This window comes from Larus michahellis, chromosome 2, assembly GCF_964199755.1.
Source record: "Larus michahellis chromosome 2, bLarMic1.1, whole genome shotgun sequence".
NCBI lineage: Eukaryota > Metazoa > Chordata > Aves > Charadriiformes > Laridae > Larus > Larus michahellis.
Window position 1 is genome coordinate 29,342,317 of NC_133897.1, and position 18,013 is coordinate 29,360,329.

At 37.4% G+C, this 18,013-nt stretch overlaps 1 protein-coding gene across 4 annotated transcripts in view; it reads right to left on the bottom strand.

The window, feature by feature from the left end:
• Positions 1-18,013, bottom strand: part of ICA1 (islet cell autoantigen 1) — a 72,786-nt gene that overhangs the window by 38,050 nt on the left and 16,723 nt on the right. For all 4 annotated transcript variants that reach the window (XM_074574751.1, XM_074574754.1, XM_074574752.1 and 1 more), the window contains exons 5-7: positions 17,271-17,343; positions 15,361-15,484; positions 12,930-13,128 (exon numbers count right to left, since the gene is read on the bottom strand). In XM_074574751.1, coding sequence (XP_074430852.1) covers positions 12,930-13,128; positions 15,361-15,484; positions 17,271-17,343 — 396 coding nt within the window. The remainder of the gene's footprint in view (positions 1-12,929; positions 13,129-15,360; positions 15,485-17,270; positions 17,344-18,013) is intronic.

Here is an 18,013-nt window from a genome sequence, read left to right on the forward strand (position 1 = left end):
CACATGTTTTAGCTGTATGACAGTACATAAGCTTTGCGTTCACACAGATGCATTTGGAAAAGGGGTGGGGGCAATTTTGAGATGCTCCAACTTTTCTACAGCTATAACTGCAGAGCAGAAAGAAGTTCAGATCTCAGTACTTTACTTTCATGAAATTGTGTACCCCCTTGTACAGAAGCCTACATATATATTAAGACCTGGGGTTTAAATTTTGCAAAGAGATTGCCAAAACCTACAGGATCTACCTGGACAGGCCTAGCTTAGCTTCCAGCATTCACTGCCCAAGCACGCAGGCAACACTCTTCTCTCTTCTTTCAAGTCCTAGATGGATGTCTGCTATGTGAAACTTTCAGTCATGATATTTAAGAGGGGAGTGGTGCACTGAACAGTGTTATTGTCTACATGAATCCTCTGGGAAAAAAACATATAGAGCTAATTTATTTTCTCTCTTTTTTCTTTTATTTTTAAGAAGTTAGTTTGCTAAAAATAAACATTGTTGGAGCAGCCCTACTACTGGGTTAGATATTTAATCAGAACAGGCCCATCAATTAAAGATGCTCTAAATTCATATGCCAAAAGTCTTCCTGCTATTCAATCAACAAGGTAGCCTAATTGAAGACATCTCAATAGAATGTTGGGTTTCTCCTTGCCTGTTTAACTTTTTTGACTTGAATTTGATATCTTTTCCTCCCTACTATCAACACTATGGTAGAGCAAAGACCTGGATCCAAACGTGTCTTTGCAACAGCAAAGTTTTGTTATACCCAAATCAAATTTCCCTGAGACATGAAAACTTTCTATGGCAAGTAATATTGCTCTCTGTGCTAAATAACAACTTTTTGAAGAGCTGCCCTGCAGCAACAGGAATACACTTCCTCCTCCATTATTAAAAAATAATTTAGTCCCTTCACAGGGAAAAAAAAAACCAAAACCAAAACCAGGTTGAAAGGTACAGCCCAACAGCAACACAAAACCTCTGAATTTTTTTCTAAGGAATTACCAGGAATTAAGGAGATATTTTCTGCCCCCTTCCCCATTTCTGCCCCTCTAGCATGGCCCAGTGTGGGCAGACACAGCACACCAACTGGTGAGAGCAGAGCTTCTACAGAATCTTTTCCACTTACCCAGCAGCTGGACACAGCCCTGATCAAAGTTACATTTCCCCGCACAATCCACCAAGTTCACCCAGCCAAAACCCAGATGACAAAATCTTTAGCTTTAAGCCTCACAACAGCTTTTACAAACAGAGCAGCACACTGGCAATTCCAGAATATGAATCCAAGTGCTCTAGCAGCAATGAGTTCATCACAACAAAACACAAAATGGAATATAAAGAGAAAATAAACTACGTCAGCTTTTAAAAAAATTTCTATCAAATACAGTAGGCAAACAACTCTCAAATACAAAATGTGGATCACTTTCATAATTCCAACCACTATTTATTGTAAAATGAAGGAAAGTTTGTTAAATTTAAGAAGCTGAAAGCAGCAACAGTTTTCAGTTCTTCAGAACCACACTCAAAATCATTATTGAAGTTAAGATCACAACATGACATAATAAGCAGGCAAAGCAAAAAATGTTACATAGTCGGCCCATCTTAAAAATTCAAGAGCCTCCAAGCCCACAGCCCTAGGAATGGAGAACGTACGTTACTTTTCTGCAGCTTAACTAAACCGTTTTAAAAATGATTTTGAATTAAACAGATGCTAAGTAAGTTTACACAAGAAATTTCAAATTAAGAGTTGTTTAGTTGAATTTAAGCTGAGGAAAATACATTTTTAAATTAAACTGACAGACTCAAAAAACCTGATAGTCTCAAAATACAGTGACTGTGCCCCAGTTCAGCTCCATTTAGGCATCACCTTTCAGAAAAGCAGCATCTCTGCATAGCTATACACCTTCCCTGGAAAAAGGCCTATGTGTACACTTGGCTTTGCCTTTCCAAAAATCTTCTTCCCCCACTTCTCAAATACATCGCCCTGCGCTCTTTACATGTTACCTACCACCTTCCCTATCTCCTGCTTGCGCAGAAAGAAATCAGCTCCAAATGAACGCGTCCACACTGTATGTAGGGAAGGGCCCAACCTCAGCAGCTTTGTCCCAGAGAGCTGTAGCTCTTGCTCCAAAGGAGGCTACGGGGGGAAGCAGAGGGCTGCCGTCAGCAGCTACATCCCAGCTGACACCAGTGCCCGCTTCAGGAGGCTTCTCCTCTATTCTCCTCCAGCATCAAGACAAATTACTGACGGTCAATCTGTTTAACTTCAAAACTCATCAAAGGAGGGAGTTGTCACGCAGTCAGATATGTGACAGCCGAAAGCTAGAGCGCACACAGCCTCCCCTCCTAACTCATTCGCATTGGGTGTTTAAAGGAATAAATTGTATGAGAGCAGCTCTACCCCTCAGAGCTCACACCTTCTGGCTACTCTCCGACTACCAGCTAGCAGAGAACATAACATGCTCCTCAAGCTATTAAGACCGCAAAAGTTTTTCACGGTAATTTTATTCATTTTTTACAGCTTGGATCAATACACATATTATTTTAAAAAGGGAACAAAGCTGAACTGACAACTTAAATAAAGGAAAGGCAATAAATATATAGCTTCTAGCCTCGCTATGAGGTCTGCTTTCTTCTACTTTAAGAAGCCTAAATACATGCCTCGACTTTCTGTTGGTAACAAGTTTCAGTATTAGTCAAACCCCGGATGTGCGCTTTACTAGGCCGAAAGGAAAAAATAAGTGTTGACATTAATACAGACCTTGAAGCCAGGACCCACAAAGAAAATAATTACCAATGATTTTTCTATTCTTGTGACCAGAACAACAACAACAACAAAAATTGCAACCAGGACAACATTCATCTAAGCAGCGTTGCTTCTGAGTTTGGGGATAGACTTCTACATTACAAGCCCCAAGTGCAGTTCTAGTAGTGAGCGCACATGTGTCAGTCTGCAGTTGTGAGTAATTACCACACCAGCATGCTTAGACACATATTATTCTAAACTGCAAACAGGTGCGCATTTTTGTGCATGAACATATATCCACTTTAGGGAAAAGTTTAGTCCTGATAACTTAGAACATCTCCTCTCCTGAAATGACTACGAGGGAGCTGATAAAATCCAAGTTTCTTTGCACAGACGCAAATAACTTTATGTAGTCTGAAAACAAAGAGTAACATTTTGTGAATATGATGAAAATCCACAAGTTGCCAAAAACTGGTTGCAAAGATTTGTACAAAGAAGCAGGCCGACCCAAAATAAATGGCAAAAGTAAAGAAATGATCTTTCAGGTCTGAAAGATCATGTTCAGCTCTAAAACAGAAGTAACCTGGACTAATGTTAAAAATGCAGAGAATTGCTCTGAGTTTACCATAACTAAATTGTGTTCATCATATTAGATAACCCGAGAGCAAAGGACAGTTGGCACACGTGTTGCAGGGAGGGCTACTGGCAAGTGGAGAGCAATTAGACAGTGAGCCCCCGCAGGAAACGGAGACAGGTAATTACTGCCTTTGAACACTGAAAGACCAGAGGGGCGACGTAAAGAAAATCGTAATATAGCATAAAACTAACCTTTCTCCTATGTCCGTGATTTTATTCATATAGTAATTACACAGTTCAGTTTATCTCTTTTACTGAAGATATTCTGCAGGTCTTGAATTCTTTATGTGGAATGTCCTCGTAGTTAGAAAACGTCACTTATATTTTTCATTGTTTTCATCCAAATTTAATTCTTCAAGGCCTGAGCGAGATCGTTACTTGAGTCTGGGCCCCTTCTGAGTAGGTGGACAGGGGGAGTGAATAAGCCAGAATTAGTTAAAGGGGTCCAAAAAGCTCAAGTTCGGGTGCAGTACCATTTTACCCAGTGAAAGCACCATAAACAAGTAAGCTGGCCTGCAAAAGCCTTTTGGCCAACGCAAAGGGTGGTGGGATGGGCGGATGTACAAAGTGCCAGGGAACAACCCTGACATGTATGCTGCAAATCCTAGCTGGATGTGACGCCAACACTCCAAGAAAGATACCTGTAACAAGATCACCGTGATGACCAAGTTGCCTTTTAGTCCCCAGATGCTCCCACTGTCCCAAGCACAAAACTGCTCTGTCTACAGTGCTAATGCAGGAGCCTAAATCCTATAGTTGAGTTTTTGGGTTTTGTTTTCTATTTAACCTCTTTCCGCACAGAGTCTGAAATGGCACCCACTAATAATCATAATTCACTTGTAACACAATGTCTGTTGCACATAATCCCATGCACTGTTATCGCTATTCCTGGTTGGCATTTAATACATCAATAAGTATGCCTTGTTTCCCTCAAAACAATTTAATTACACTTTGTCCAGAATCTCAGAAAGATTGTACTATATAAAAAAAAAATAATCTTTCTGTAGTGGTCTTCAGACTTCACACTGTGTTATTACAGAAGAAACAATATTTGAAATCTAAGCCAGGTTCAGGCAGAATATCCCTAAAGCAGAGATGAAATGGCATATTAGCCATTTTTATAGTTAGAACAGTACCTTTTGTTTGTGGGCTTTTTTTTAATCCTATCTTCAATTTGGTTTCATTAAGTGAAGGAGAAAAATCAAACATAGCAACTTTGTAATCAGTCAGAGCTTATGTAGCACATAAATGAACAGCAAAGGCCTTATGAAGTAAAAGCAGATGGACTACATTATGTATGTACCCAGGCATTTTAGGAAAGCGTAAGAAGAATTCCTGGGCAGTGGCGACCATAGAAAAACTTGGTTCTCTTGTATAAACAATGTTTTCCCCAACAGCTGTATTCCCCTTCCTGTTTATTCTTCTATCCTGCAGAATTCTCTCAGTTCGGTCACATCTGTATTTCATTTATTTTTAAAAAATATTTCTTTAGCTATCTTCCTAGCCCTTTCAGATTATTAAGGCTGAGGGAATTTTCCAAATCTCCTTTCTCAACCTATTCTGTTTACATTTTTACACTTCATTTAGGTTCTGAATTCCCATAATGATCCACACGGGTTCGGGGCTTTGCCCGCACAGACTGGTTTGTGGGGTTAGAGTCTTCTTGTAAGCAATGGAAATTGTCTAGGAAATCATCTTTTCTTTCTGATTTTAAGACCAAGACACAGCAGAATAACTAAGTGAAAACAGTGTTCAGTTGTTCCTTTCTTTTTTTATTTTTTTTTTAAATTTCTGTATTACACTAAATGCTTACAAATTTCTATAATTATCAGACATAAGACAGTCTTGGAGCTTAATTTTTGTCACATCATATTTGAGAGTGACTTTTTAATACTGGGGCCAATAATAATTATTACATTAAAGTTGGACTTAACATTACTATTGATTTATATTTTAAAAAAAAATCAGTTATTTATTTGTTGTACTCTGTTGAAACATTACAAGTTCTGCTACTTATGTGAACAGAAATTTTTAGGATGTGTCTGCCTGCCTTTTCTTGAAATAAATACAAGTCTGAAAATGCAAAATTAAACCAAGTCTACTTTTTTTTTTTATTTCAGCCAGGTTACATGAAACAAAGTTGCTAAAAAATATGTTGTATCTGTAGTCCAGCACTTCATTTTATTCTATTTTACAGCCATCTTACTGAATCTCACCTCAGACTCTCCTTAAAAATAACTGAACAGATGATGAACTGCCTCTCAAGGGCAAGCATCAATCTCTGGAAGCAACTCTATTCTACAAGCAATACCTCTTAAGATGATGTAATCTGTTCCAAGAAGCCTGTTTCTATTTTTAAGGGCATCTCCATCACACATTGTTACTTTGCTTTTAACCCAATAACAATCATCGGTGATATTTAATATACATGAAATGGCTTCAGCAAATCATTGATTTTATCTTATTGTCTACCCTGAACCTTACAAATGGCACTTGAAATGGCAATTTAAAGTTATAAGACTATAAAATGCCATGAAGAACATTTCTGTTTAAGGGCACATTTTCAGAAAAGGTGCATCTTTCACAACTGCCTCAAAAGTCTTGAGCATTTTGTATGTAAAATACCTTGGAATGTTTTGGTTTCTCTGCTTAATGTTACTGAATTTGACGTTGGAGAACCTGGAAAAAACATTACAGCAGAAACTGCACAGAGAAAACACACTCAGCACCACTTTTACAAAAAAGCTTCCTCTGCTTTTACACGGAGACACAGTAATGACAACGCAAAAACTACAATTTTGTATAAAGAGCACTTTTTTGGGTGTTTTGTTTTTCACTACCATATTTTCTAGGTAAATCATTAATTTTAACATTTCCAACACCATATACTTTCATATTAATAAGCCACTTAAAAATAATGTTCTTACTGCTATTCCCTACCAGAATGAAACCAAACATACTCTTGGTGGCACAGGCATGTCAGAAGAAGTGATACATGTGTAGGTGTTGCTTATCATCATATTGTATCTCTTTATCTCTGCCATCACATTGCTACATGAAGATGTGGATCTGAAAGTGCAGCATGACACCATCTTACTAATTTTAGAATCCACAACTATCTTGCGGTGAGTATTATTTGATCTCCTGGAATCTCACCTATTTATCTCATAAGCAGCAGCAATTCAAATCAGCAAACAGACTGGGGTTTCTTTGGTGGGGGGGCGGCGGAGCTTTTTTTATTTTTAAGGAAGATTTTGAACCAAGAGTGATAAAGATGGACTGTCGAAGTGATAGATTCTACCATCTCACATTCCTAGTAGGTATTATGAAAGCCAGCATTATATTTCACATCATAGTGCCACACATCTCATATCTAATGTGCAGTCTACTAAAGCTACTTAGACCTTGCTGATATTTCCAGAGCACAACAATCATCTTCTTGCTTTCTCACACGCAAAGGCCTACATTTTTGTCACCTAAAGGCAAATGCACTTTAAATTTTCCAGATGAAGTTAACTTCAAAATCTAATGTGGAAGTATCACCTAAAAAGAGAGACAATTGCTGTCTACAGCTTTTTTTTTTTTTTTTTAATTTTTAAAAAACAAAGTTGGTAAACGGTGACTACCACAGCTGGCTCCAAACATCAATCACTTACACTGCTATTTGTAACTATGGCAGCTGAGAGTCTATCGATTACACCACTGTGACTGAAACGGCCAAAGACATTTTTCTTTGAGATGCCGGTATACTTTGCTGCTTGGAAAACCAAAAGCCTTTCCAGCTCAGTATCATCTGCAGATGTAATTATCATTAGCACATTTCCTTTTGGTTGACTTTTTAATAATTGAACTACATCATCACCAATATCCACTGAACTTCTAAGAGTGTCACCCTCAACTGAATTATATTTATTAGATGTAGAACAACACTTGGAAAATATATTACAAATGCACAATTTTGTCCTGGCAGGAAGAGAGTATAGTTGCTTTTTAAGATATTTTCCATCTTTATATTCTATGATCCTCTGAAACTTTGTTTAGTGTCCCTCAGCCAATATTCTAAACTCTCAACTCCTGAAAGCTCTTATTTTTCTAGGAAAGTTAAATTCATTTTTCCAGGAACCACTCATAAGAAATTGTAACAATCCAGATTTGCAATTTTTTTCCTATTAATTTAATAATTTGATTAAAAATGCAAAATAACAACAAAAAATCTGTAATGTTATTTCTAAACCTGTGTTGTTTACTTACTCTTCAGTTTCTTAGCCTCTAAGTGGCTACAGATTTCATTTTCATTTCTTTTACCAGAAACTGAAATTAAGTTTACAAGAATGGCAACTGCCAAGTTTGTTCTTATTTCAAAGATCAGCATCATATTTGCTTTTTCTCCTTTCCCAGACTTTTTGCATTTCCTTAGCTTGCTAAGACTTTTCAAATGTAACACAGAATTAAACAAAAATAAAAAAAATCCCTCCTGCACATTTCCACAGTGCCTCCAGGTTTGCAGGGCTGTTTGCAGCTGATGTTAATGGGCAGGTGAGTAGAAGGAGAGTAGCAGATGACATTGTAACATGGCACAGACCCTTCATCATAACACAAGCCAGAATGCACTCATACCAGGCAGTGCTAGTAGGCAAGCAGGCAGCAGGGGAACAAAGATGTAAGTCCCAAACCTTCCCTGTAAGGCTGCAGCAGATGTAGCTTCTCCATACTTGCTGAGATCTTTACAATAAATGCATATACTTCAGTGTTTCCCTTCTGACCTTTTAATCAATGGATTTATTTAGATCTTCATTATTCTCCAGCTGTCCACATAAGCTTTAACTTTTATTTCTTAAAAGTTATTTAACAGAAAACTTGCATAGATCAGCCACTCCTTACCTTAGTACCTTGATAAAAACAACAGTTTAAGCTATTGTTATATCATTATGAGTTGTTCTTGTTGAACTAACTTTTTTTTTTCCACTGCCTTTCCTTTCCTCTTGACACACTTATCTTTAAAATACCATTTAAGGGCATTAATTTTGTCTCAAGCATATAGAGTGCTACAACTAGAAAGAACTCGAGATAAACTGTGCCCAAACAACTGAACTGCAAGCTTGCAAGTTTCTCAACAGCTGCATGCAAAGTAACAGCTAGGCATTAAGGGTCCTACAATTGTTTAGGATCTTTTGGGGAATATTCTAACAATTCTATTCCATGGTAGGATCTATTCCACTTCTTTAGCACCACTGGAATATGTCAGGGCTCTGCACTCACTGTAGGGTAGGGCTTTTCTAATCTTTCAGAACAAGGAGGCCCAGCACAAACCATTCTACTTGTTCCCCCCACAGATCCCCTGCAAATACATTGATCAAAACCAAGCTCTTTTTTTCCAGACAGTACCCCATCTAAGAAATACTGTTTTACAAACTCAGATATCGATTCCTGTAATATCCAAGTACTGTAGAGACAGATACAGGACTTGCACTGTATTCCAAGCAGATGCATCTCGTAGCATTTATGAACAACGAGCACATGTATCACTCCTTACACTTACACAGCTTGAACCTATTCTTTCTCCCATCTGAGCTTTGTTTGGTTCGTACAGAAGCAGAGCTCCTAGGAAAGCAGCTTTGGCAAAGCAGAGGGGACTAGACAACAGGGAGAAACAGAGCCCAACCCTCCACGTTCCCAGTTGTCAGTACACTGCTGCAGTGCAGCTTGCCTCAGGGATCCCAGCATGGCCACCGGGAATTTACAAAGCTACTCCAGCTTTGCTTCAAGCCTCAGAATGAAGGGGAAGCAGAGGAGTAGAATAATGATGGAAGCGAAAAACAAATATAGAAAGGATTAATTTGCTGTATTAATATAGCATGATATAAATCCTGCCATGTCACAGATGTAATTTTTCTTATAGTAAGCCTAAAGGTCAGCACGGTAATTTTTTTAACTCTCATTTTTTACTTGCTATGGGTGGCACTGTAACATCTAGGTTTGATGAGAAAGTCTATATTGCACTATATAAGCATCTGAGACAGCTTAGCAAGTAAAACAGAACAGCACATGGGAGGGTGTTGCCTGGTGGCATAGCCTATCACCCTGAACATTCGCATGTTCCTTCCCAGGAAATGCATGGAAAAGCTTAACTTTTTCAGAGCTGGAGGAAGGACACTGGGAGACTATCAGCACTTGGGCAATTTGGTCTCTTCTTACAACATCATGGCAGAGCTCATGCTATAGTGTACAGTCACCACACAGGTAAAACAGCCTGGATTTAAGAACCTTAAAATCTTGATCAGTGGTGGAGAATTTATTAAAGAGGTATTATTAACTCATTCAAATTCTTTTAAATATCACAGCGTTGTCAAGGTGCTATTCAGATTCTCTCAAGCAACAATTCAAACTTTGAACTTGAGGTGGAAGACCTCTGTATCTAGAACAGCACTGGAGTATCCATGAAACCTGTTCATAGAAAAAAAAAAAGAATTACGGTACATAGCACTTACATAATTCTGCAGGGAAAAGTAAATACTTCACCTGTTTCCTTGGTTTGACTCAAGTAGCTACAATCACATGGATATCTTCAAATAACAATGTAAAAAGGCTGTTCTGCAGTGCTCTGGGACACTTTGAAAGGGGTAGTATTGCTGGGTCTCGCATATTTAGGCTGATGCCTTAAGAACAGCATTAGAAAATTCTTTCAAGCACCCCATTGTTTTAAAAGGGAGCTACAAAAATGCCAATGTTTTAACTCAGATTTTATCAGCTCTGAAAATACCGACTGAACTATTGATCTTTTAGCCTGAGCTATTCTGAAGGAAGGTATGAAAAACCCATCTGGATTGATTTAGCCTTGGTCTCCAAAAACAAGTACCGTATCTGTATACATAATGATACATTTAGGATTGCATTATAAAAGGCTACATACTTGAAAAACAGTCCCATAACCAAGTGATATAAATACTGTTAATGCACTAGGTGCATTAAAGATCACTAAACCAGCACTGTTTACTTGAAATAAAACAAGATGTTTACTAAAGTAATACTTAGGATTTTTACAATTAGAAGTCTGAAGAAAACTTTCGTTCAAGTGCTCTGACAGGATCACCTTCATTAACTACTTGCTGGTGTATAACTACATATGCAGCTCCAGATCACACACTTCTTTACAGTGATGGTATATTTTAAAAGCAAAAGCCTTACATCAGTAATTATGGTATCTTTCTCAACAAGAAACTAGCATGACTTCTTAAATTGTTGTTACAGATCTAAAACGAGCTCTAACAACCCAGCATTACACTGCCACACTATGGCACAATTAAGATCTGCAAGCAAGAATAGAACAAAAAGACAATACAAATAACTCCTCTACTTTAATTATTTAGGACTACAGTTATCCACCATTAGTTTTGTTTGCCTACTATATTTGTAAAGCACTAAAACCAAACTGTTGTGTCCTATTCAGTAACAGCTATCTAGGTACACTATACTTGAGGATTTTATTTTTGTAATGGTTGTTTTTTCCAAAATTAAAAAAGAAGCCGTTTATTTCTACAAGCGTTAAAATCTTCAAAGACTAGTTTGATATGCCTGTTGCACAGATGGGATATGTAGGGAAGTGGATACCAAGGGCATTTCTTTACTTTGTTGGCTACAAAATATAGAGCTTTTTGTTCTCTCCTTTACAATGTGATCTGAAAGGTTTTCAGCAGACAGCCAGTCAGAGGAAAGAAAGCTTCAAAAGACCTTCTCGAAGTCGTGGGTTTTTTTGTTTGGTTTTTTTTTTAAACTATTTGAGGTAAAACTACAAAATTTTAGAATCTACGTTCATTATTTCTTTACAGCAGAATATAAAACATTTCAGATCTAGAAATATTTCAAAATACTTAGCATTCCCACATTTTTACAAGTAAGTTTTGTGAGAGCTTTAAAAGCAAACCAACCAAACAACTTTTTTTTGCTGACCTTGAAGCATAGCAACCCAAGATGGCTGAAATTTCACATCGAACTTTTTAACTACAGCAGCTCACTGTAGAAAGCATACATTATTTTAAATACTTTGCCATTTATATAATTTATACCTTCCATAGCATTTGTTTTGCAAGAATGCTATAAATCAATTTTGTATCACCATTACCAGTACTGCTTTATTCATTCTGACATTCCATTTTTTAAGTGTTTTCCTAATAAATCAAACATTATACACAAGCAATTGGCTGAGGCCAAGACCATACCAATTATTTTACCTGCAAGAACTTGCCATTATAAACATTTCCCACAAGGCATAATAAGATATATGCCTAGTGCCACAAGACTTACAGGAATATCCTGTACTGAAGCATTAAATAAAGATTAGATGACTAGCTGGGGTTTCACTTGTTCCACTCCTTCCTTAATTGCTATTGTCACCACTTCAGTTTACAAAAAATGGCATAGCCTAGATGCATGCCAGTCCTTTCCCGACAGGATGGTTTATTCAAGCTTTTAAAATTCCAAATTAAATATCTTTCATCTCCAAGCACTTTCAGTCACAGACTGCTTAAGCCATGAACAGGGGACTCTCTTTTGTATATTACTTGTCTCTAACTCACATTCACAAGCACATACGCACGTACACTTCAATACCGCTTCTGTTATTAGGCCTCTGCTTTCAATTAGCACACAATTTTTGTAAATTTTTTTACTGCCATTAGTTAAAGCATAAGCCACCATGTTATACCTAGGATCCTATGTCTCCTGATGGTCAAGATTTATAAACAGCAAACTGTGAACGCTATAGTCTTTTAACAAAATCAGCTCTGGAGCCTTACTAGCAAATGCGAAGTTTTCACGAGCATTCCTGAACCGACTGGGACAGAAGTTCTATACTTGCAGTAGGTACCAAATCTGCAGACTACCACCTAGGACTTGTGATTTTTGGAAGCCCTTTGGGAGGGGAGGAGTATAGCAAACTTCGAGTGACACTGAATGAAGACGAATTATGGAGAGTGCACACTTAGCAGCTTTAGTGTTTAGCAGTTGCCCAAGAGTCAGGCTGAACTGCAAAAAGAACCTAAAAACAAATTTCAAATTTGCAACTCCTCCCCAAAATCCAACAATCGCCAATTTTCAAAGTGTTGGTCTTTAACTGCACCCAAAAATTTAGCAGCAGATACTACAGCATTTCCGTTATTCTGTACTTTTTAGCTGCAAAAATCAATTTTCCCTTCCCTGACAGGAGACATATCTTTTTTCCATTAGTCAATTCAGGCATCACAGCTAAGTATTTAAAATTCGATAATCCTCTTTAAAAATATGTATTATTTAAATCATAAAGATTTAGGCTGAAGTTGAACAGACTACTGAAAAATGTTATTTCTTACAGCATTCTTACTTTCCTTACAGCCCACTCTGTGAGGGATACTGTATTCCATTTCAGATTAACTGGAGTTCTGTCACACGGAAAAGATTAGTTACAACAAACGGCATCCTTAGTGCTGCTGAATTATGTCTTCCTCAGAAGAATCAAAACCACGCTTCATTGTCATTCATCAGGCATCCCCTTCTAGGAAACTACAGGAAACTTCATACCTTCCTGAACTTTTCCATCTGCTTATAAAGATCTGGATCCAGCTCCTGAGACACATCTTTCATCCAGAGTAGAGCTCCTCTGTATTCAGTCCGATACTGTTCCATTCGGTTAACTGTCAGCCATGTGTCTGAGATGGCCCGGTATCTGAAAGTTTCCACTTCTTGATATAATCTACTCAAAGGAGTACGCAGTGCTAATCTGAGGGAAAGCACGAAGGAAAGAAAGGAAGGAGAGGAACATGTTAAAGAAGTTGTTCCAAAGGCAGACAGATTAATACAACTGCTGACACTTTACTAGCCATCAAAAAAAACATATACAACCAAAACAGTTCAATTAAGTGTTAGTATATGTTCAGATGGTTTTACAGCTTGGTTGGGAGTGCACATGAACAGGGTAATTTTGCACAAATATTGTGTTTGCAACCTTCCTATTCAAATAGTGACCTTTCACTTACACAAGCGAGTGGAAAAGGAACCTTTTCTAATGTGCATATGTATTTTAGTTAGACAAACTGCTTGTCTGTATGCTATTAATGTTCCTCTTTGCAAGTTGCATTTAACAACTCTAAAAATGTACCCAAGGTAATTTATTACTGGATACATACCCCATATCACAGATCTATCAGGATTGTCATGTTAAGCCTCAGAAAAAAGCACTTCCATTAGCCTTTTAATCTTCAAATGTACATGTAAATAAAGAAGTCATCTGTCAAGTAGATAATTATTGGATTTTTTTTTTTTTTTTAAGGAATGTGAACAATTCCTTTGAAAGATATTTAACTTTTGGAAGGATTGAGGCATTTTCTTCCAGAAACTACACTTTGGAAAGGCAGTAGGGGACACTGTTGTCTTCCCTGTGCCATCACTTTGCCTCCTAATGGGATCTCAGAACTAGACAGGATTACTCCAATGTTTGCTTTGCTTCCTCCTGCTGCTTCTGCTTTCCTCTTGGTTGCCAGCAGCCACCTCACTGGAATGGGTTCAATCAGTTCCACAGCAGTGTAGAGTTAGTTTAATGTGCTACTTAGGGACTTCCTAGGCATAAGAGAATTTCTGATTTCAGCTCCAGTAACCAGCAGATTGTCTTCTTGATCACCAGCTACTGAGCTAGCTATTGGCATGCAACGTAAATAAGAACAGTCACAATTTTAATATAAGCTTGAGGATGGCTCAAGAGAAGACAGAAAAACAATTGGTTTTATTTCCATATCAGTTTATTTAAAAAGATACCTTAAAATGCATTGAGTAAGAGATACAAGAAAATGTGAACTTCTTGTGTCTTCCCCCCCATTTTTTCTCATCCTACAAATAACTTACCCAGTCATTCAAAGGAAAATGCAGTTTATGTAGACACGCCATACAGTGGGATTTCTATAAACAGTTAAGTTTTATAAAGAAGCAAATCATCAGGGCTTTTGCTCAAAAGTGCATTACATGTGTTTTAAAGATCTCACTCATGGCTGTTACTGGATGTGCTAATGACCTAACTCTAGCCCAAGATAAACATATGAAATTCTCAGTGCTCTGTATGTGACGTTTTATTTTGAGCCAAACAGCTGCACTGTTAAGCTAAAGCTGGAACGCATCACAGTAATTAGGAGCCCCAATAATTCCTGTAGAATATAATGGAACAGAATTTTCCCTTGTAAATGATGGTGAATTTCAAACTTTCATAGTCCCAATACTGTTAGACAAAAAAAAAAAAAGCAAAGCATGATAATACTTATCACGTCATAAAGTACTGTTACTTTTAAACTCTTCAAGCAAACACATGGTCAGTGAGACATCAAGGGCTCCAGGTAACAGCATGTGTTTGTGTGTACGTGCGTGCCTCCATATTCCTTACCTTTTACTGATTTCTCCCCAACCTACTGGAGATCTAGCATCTTCTCCTGGGGAACTTCATGGTGTACGGTTAAAGCAGAAAACGGCATCCAGGCTCGTTATTTTTCCTCTGTCTACTTGAGGTATGAGATTCCATGGCCCAGAAAAAGGCATTCCCTTACCCATTTCCCTGCCCTCACAGGACTCAGCCACCGCTACAACAGGCCTGATGGAGCATTTCTCTGCAGAGTGAGAAGTGCCACCAAGCATGAGAAGAACCTGATGTCAACTCCTTTACAACCCCACTGCTAGAGAGGCCATGCAGATGCACCTGTACACCTTTACAACTGCTGAGCTGAACAGGCATGGGGTGGGGATCTGGAAATACACAGACATAGTACGTCCATAAGACAAAAAACAGGATCAGGCAAAACTACGCAGAGCAAGCCAGTAATGCCAATAGTACAGCAGGTTTGGTCGATAATAACTTTCATATAATTTGGCTCCTCAACACATTTCAAATGGCAAAATTAATTATGCCAACGGTGAATCAACTACCATTATCTCACGTACTTTGTAAATCGGACAGTAATTCTGACACATATACCTTTGCTGAGATGAAAAGCAGAGGGCCTTTCCTGTGGCTTGCATCATTTTTCCTGCTCTTGTTTTATCCTGAGAACCTTGTGATCGAAGAAATTTCCCCAATTCATTTTCTTCCTGAGACAGAACTAACAGAAAATAAATGAGTGGTCAAACACGTTATTTAATAAGATGCTAACAACTTAAAAAATGGACTAATATCAAATAAGTAAGTCCCTCTAAATGCAAGCAGCACAGCAAAAATAAATAATCTCATGGAATTCCTGCATTTATTAATCAGAAGATCTGATTCATTTGAGACATTTGTTGATAGGTTTGCTGTAGTTAACAAGAATCACAAAATTCCATCAGTGCTGAAAGACACTAGGAGAAACACGCTATTTCTTTCTTGAACAAAAGAATTACATTGGTTAGATTACACGAAGGGCCCAATCTTGATTACAATATCTTTTTGGTCTTTTTTTTTGTTGTTGTTTTTGGGTTTTTTTAATCCTTTTTTGACACCTGGACTGCCTCAGCTGATCCTTGGTAGCATACTTTTCACTGAAGCTACTTCTGAGTTATACTACCCAAAGCTCATTCACTTGCTTTTCTCTTGCTCTCCATTTTTCATGCTTGACTACAGAACTGAATTTTTCATGTGAAAAATCTTGTACTTCACTGTAAAGAACATTAATTTTCAAATTACTTTTCAGGATTATTTTACAGCTTTAACATTCTACACAATTAAAACACTATTTTTAAGTGTATATTTCAAATATCTGAAATATTTCTATTTCAAATTAACTGTTTGTTTTTTAAACAAGAAAATGAAGAAAAAAAAAGTGTTTTTACACTAACTTGTTGACTACTTCCAAACTGGGACCATGAGCCTTCATGATCTCACATCCTTACAAAAACATTTCATTATGGCCTCATCTTAATCTTCCAAAGCAGCTGTCTCCTACAGTACCAATTTCTTCCCACTATCAATAGGGAGAATGGACTAATATAATGAAAGAAGATCTCTTGAAGTCCTCTTGTCATTTTTCCAAATGTTGACAGTCCAATCCAATGTAGACTCATAGCATAGTCTGGTAGAACATGCTGCATGCACATCTTTGCATCAGGGGTTTCACCTGCTACTGTGCAATGCTTCTTGAACTCAATAAACTACTGTTCTGTACTCTAATATACCTCCACAACCTGAAACATCATCCCCATCTCTCTTTGGACAGGCAAAATAAAAAGGAAAGACTGAAGAAAATATGGACAATATTCCACAAAAGAAAGTAAACTGAAAGATGTCTCCAAGGCTGGATTCTCTTTTCTAGGCCAGAAATCAGAGCAGCAGAGAATCAAACAATATTGATTGCAGAGAACCTTTAGAGGTCATTTAATATAACCTGATGTTTGAAAGTTCCCAAGTGAGGTTCCTGTCTCTCACTAATGACTGCCACGAATTACTGTACACCTGTTACAGCCAAGTCAGCAATATCAAATTCATTGCAATAGCATGGGTTACTTAATTATAAAACTATTAATAAGACCAATATTCTTCATAGCCAATCCTGAGTAAAAACAAAACAAAACAAAAACCCAGTTCAGAACAGAGTTAGCATCTCTAAGACAGTACGCTTCTGAATTTAAATAGGCCAAGCAAGTAATGGAAAAACCACTTAAAAAAACGCAAGCTTTTTCCCCATAATTATTGCTACCTATCACTGTATAATATCAAATACAGAACTTAAGAACTGGGAGATCTTCAAGCAAATAAGCAAGTCTGCCTTTATCTGTCTGCAAAGAAAGTTATCTTTATTTTTAACTAGAACGAAACTAGTAGCTCCTCATTTTCACTTCTACTTTCTCACTTGTTCAATGATTCTGAATGCAGACCTCCTTATCACTCTAGCTACTGTATTTGATCATACTTACAACAAATCCTTTTTTGATACAGTTCAATTGCTTTCAGCAACTCCATACATGTTCTCTGAATAGAATGGAATAGCTGAAATTGAAACAAAATACACACAAAAAATATGTAAGTGTATGCAAGAAACACTGACATTAAAGCACAAGAAAGAGCTGAATTTTTTGTAGAAATTAATAGGGGTCACTATTTTCTTCTTGAACAATGACTGATCTTTCCAGCTTGAAAGTAATTTTTCCTTATCAATTGTGCTTTACTTTCACTTAAGTTTCACTGAAACTACAGACAGACCAATCATGTTACAAAAGGAAAATAAAGACAAAAACAATTTTGGAAACAGATCTATACTAAACAGCTGATAGTTAACCAAACCACTCCTGTTGGGGGTTTTTTTTTAGTTGGTATTTTTGACACATATGAAGATGTCCAAATCTTTGTTCTTAAAAAAACCTCACAGTAGAGCAAAAGGTTATCAAAATGTCTATCATGTTCATCATGCGTGGCAATGTGCATACTGAATTTTTAATACTGCAAAGTCTAGTGGAACAAACTTGCATGGGTATGCCAACATAGAAAGTTATTGATTTAAACTGAACTTTCTATGGGCATAGCTGCGGTTTTCTAACCAAATTTATAAAGCAGCAGTTTCCAAAGGAAGTAGAGGGGAAAAAAAGCCAGTCTTGATGAAGTTTGGAGATAATTTCTAGGAAATTACTACTCTTTCTGTCTGCCCATCTAAAACCTCCAA